We start from the raw sequence: 3,902 nt of genomic DNA on the forward strand, positions 1-3,902 counted from the left end.
CCTGCTGTGGAGACACGGACGTGGTGTCTTCGTCTCGTCGTTCAGCTGGAGCTGCGTCAACTCCAGGATTTGTCACACCTGTGGGGACGTCCACTCCAGTTACTCCGGCTTTTACGCAGCCGTCGGTAGATGGCACGCCTTTTGGTGGCACTCCTTTTGGTGGCACCCCTTTGAGTGGCACTCCGGGAGAGCATACCCCCGTCGGTACACCGGATGTACAGGGGTCTCCTGGATATGCCCAGGAGCGTGGATGGAGATGGGAGAGGGCCCATCTTAGGCAGACTCCTAAGGGTTATGGATACCTAGTGGATAGCAGGTCAGGAGCCATCATCATGAATGATGAGGGGAGGAGGGTGATGGCTCGCATGAGGGAGTTGTGCCAACAAGTTTTTCGGTACAACGTCCTGGATCATTGGAGGAACATACCGGAGGGGAGCAAGGACTACATAGTAGCATCCTTACACGAGGAGTTCCCGGTGCCAGCCGCAGTGGATAGATTCTCTACGGACTGGATGATGGATTTCATGCGTGCATACATGTCACATAGACAATCCGACGCACGCAAGGCAATCAAGAGTAGGGCTCCAAAGCCCGAGTGGTTAGATGCAGACGACTGGCGCCGACTGAGGGAGGAGGCTACAAATTCACCAGGACGTTGGAGTCAGCAGGCGGGAGGCGGCGAGGGCACGAATCGAGGCCAGATCGGTACATCATCTTGGGAGTGGCGGCCACAGGACATATTTGGAGGACTTTGTAAGTTTCTCTTTTGTTTTGCTTATTTGTTTTTTTGAGATATTCTTTGTACTGACAATCATGTTTCTAACAGTTAGCATTTTGTTTTCTTTGCAGCATTCCGTTACAAATCGCGATCCGCAAGGCCTTGAGACTCGATATGCAGAGAGGCACGGTCTCAAGGCATTGATCGACCGATTGTATAGACGCAGCGGCCCTGTAAGTCACTCATCTTTCTTGTCCGTAGTTACCATGAGATATTTGAATGCATTATTGTATGGTGGATTGATATGTTGTTTCTTTTTCTGCAGAATCCGTTTGATGCTCCTTTGCAGCGGGACGAGCTTTCGGGGGACGAGGATTTGTAGCTCGCCCTTGGATCCTTAGAGCTCACACACCTTTAGTTTTTAGTCGCCCGATCTATGTAGACATTTTCTATGTATTAGTGATATTGTTTCATGATTGTACCAATCACATTTTATGCGATCATATATTTATTTCATGTATCAGTTTTATGATTTCAGTATACATTCTTTTTGTTTGCAAACGCTTTGTATGCAGCAGTGCAGAAACTATTTTGTATGGCTGCCCTGCCACAAAAAAAAAAATTTCTCTGTTACCGTCGCTATTTGTGTCGCAAATTTACTGTACGCGTCGCTATTGGCGTCGCTATGAGCGTCGCAAATACTCTGCAACCGTCGCTATATGGATCGCTATATGCCGCATTTGCGACGCATATAGCGACGATTCTATGGCGTCGTCAATAACAACGCTTTTTGCGATGACGGGGGTAAATTTTGTTGTTTGTATTTTTGTCGCTTTAAACATTGCTATAAGGTCTATATCTTGTAGTGTATGTACACACAATTGGTTTATAACTAAAATAAGATACAAATATCAGAACACTGATTGGTGTATCGAAAAGGAAGCTCAGTATAAGTGACACAACTTCTAATTTAAGCTTCTTATGCTTGGTTTTTGTTCGCTTATTCATACAATGCTTAGTGACTTAATGAGTTAACTATCCTACAAGCAGTTTTCAACTTATGTATGTAGAAGAGAAGGTAATGATGTCTATAAGCTGGTTTTATTTAAAGTAGTAATTAGGGAAAGTCCACTTTCGGTTTTGACAACAGCAATAGTTCATCTAGATGTGCATTCTTTCTTAGCTTAGCATGAAGATGGTGAATTGAAAATACTGTACCTCCAGAACTAGCAAATTATCAAGTTTCTCTCCATATAATACGAAGATAATCTGTAGAATATCTTCTCTCTACTACTACTCATGTCTCAAAACCCTAGTGCTGGACATGCCCGGACATGTGATGGTTGCTTGATAGCTGCTACACTGCGGTTGTTCCAGCTCAATGGAGGCGTCTTCCCAGTCGACGAGGGTGCTCTGCATAGGCAGGGTGGTGTTATTGATGACGGACTCCATGAACGACAGAGCTAGGCCCGCGGTGAAGGGGCGCAGCTTGCCATCATCGGGCCCTCCCACGCAGGTGAATTTCACGAGGTCGAGGCCGCTATCCAGGAAGTCCATGTGGCCGTATTGGGAGGCAACGAGATGGTAGGCGATGGGGGCCGAGGAGAGGTCGAAGAAGGCCTGGTGGTTGTAGCCGGCGGGGGCACAGGGGACCGGCCATCCATTGGGGCCTAGGCCCGTCCCCAGGATTAGAATGGGCGGCCCGAGGTCGCAGACGGACCGTTCGACGATCTCCGGCTGCGTGATCATGGTGATCTGAAAGAAGAAGCAGTTGACGGATATGGCGTCCACCGGGTCCAGAGCCACGATGCCTGCGAAGCCCGATACTGCAAGTTCTACATTGCTTAAACCTAACCCTAACGCGAAGATGTCCTTTGCCCCCCGGCTGTGTCCCGCCAGGAACAGCTGCCCCACGTCCGGCGTCACATTCCATGCGGTCACTTGTGCGGCCAGTAGCAGCGACAGATTGCCCGGAAGCCAGTTTATCACCTCTGCCGTGTTGTCGATGTCGCCGCTGCAGTCCAGTGAGAAGGGATTGAAGATCGTCTGCAGGCAGTCATATGAGGCGTATCTCAGATTAGTATAGTCATGAGGGATATCTTCATTGGTATCGTCATGTTGTATAACCCTCCAATAGGGCATACTAATTAGTCCACTTAATCAAATGAGTTTCATCTGCTTGTTTCTTCAATTCCATCTCTCTCTCTCTCTCTCTCTCTCTCTCTCTCTCTCTCTCTCTCTCTCTCGCTCAAAACCTCAGTTTTCTCCAAGTTTCAAGTACTTTCTTCCATGTTGTGACTGATGCATTATACATACGCACCTGTGGTGCCACCGCAATATAGCCATAGGACGCAATATGCTCGAGGATCTGGGAGTACTGGCAGTTGGCGAGGCTTGTACCATGCTTGAAGAGGAATACCGGGTACTCTCCGCTCTGCGAGCTCGGAGCGGCAATCAGCAACCGTGCAGGAGGCTTTTGATAGCTAGAGATTGCAGGGACGTCTGCAACATCCACAGTAGAGCACACGGGATTGTCCCAAGGAATCGACGTCTGGAATAGGGAGACCTCAAGAGGGCCTGTTTCTTCGTACTCTGATGATGATAAGGACGATGCAGATAACGCTGGTGAGGAAGACGAGGACGCACTAATTACTAGACTCACGAGAACGAACGATAACATGCTGGATCGAGTTGGAGAACCCATCTCTTGATGAAATAATTATGCGGTGCTATAATCTTAAGCGTAAATGATACACTTGGGATAATTGTATCGATGCCCTCAGAATAACCTCTACTCATAGAACAATGTGGTGCTACCTAGATTGCAACACTGTTTAAAGGGGTTTCGGTTCTTCCCTCGAAGGCTAATGCTTTATGTGACATCCAAAAGAAATGCTTTTCATGCATATGGCCTTCCATAATGGAAGGATCATCGTGTCGAAACAAAATTGGAAAAAAAACTCAACCCTCGAGATAGAAATGTTAACATAAATTACACCTCTCAAAAGAAGGGCTCATATAATCAAAACCTTTCAAATATTGTTTACTTTATATTTGTATATTTTAAAAATATAAATAAATATTCAATATTCAATAGCATGAAAGAGGGAAGCTAAATTTTTACTTTTTTCTCCCTCTAACCTCCTCTCTCTCCCTCTAACCTCCTCTCTCTCTCTCTCTCTCT

The 3,902-nt window shown here is 46.7% G+C and overlaps 1 protein-coding gene across 1 annotated transcript; it reads right to left on the reverse strand.

Annotated features, from left to right (window-relative positions):
• Nucleotides 1-1,669: 1,669 nt before the first annotated feature.
• LOC148036296 (chlorophyllase-2-like) lies at nucleotides 1,670-3,593 on the reverse strand. Its single transcript, XM_087678301.1, has 2 exons — nucleotides 3,039-3,593; nucleotides 1,670-2,764 (listed from the first exon to the last, which is right to left on the reverse strand). Exons 1-2 carry the CDS (start codon nucleotides 3,420-3,422, stop codon nucleotides 2,012-2,014), a joined length of 1,137 nt encoding a protein of 378 aa, XP_087534427.1. The 5' UTR covers nucleotides 3,423-3,593; the 3' UTR covers nucleotides 1,670-2,011.
• Between the last annotated feature and the right edge of the window lie 309 nt (nucleotides 3,594-3,902).

Source organism: Lygodium microphyllum, chromosome 5 (assembly GCF_053477565.2).
Source record: "Lygodium microphyllum isolate KBCC chromosome 5, Lygodium_microphyllum_v1.1.10, whole genome shotgun sequence".
Lineage (NCBI taxonomy): Eukaryota > Viridiplantae > Streptophyta > Polypodiopsida > Schizaeales > Lygodiaceae > Lygodium > Lygodium microphyllum.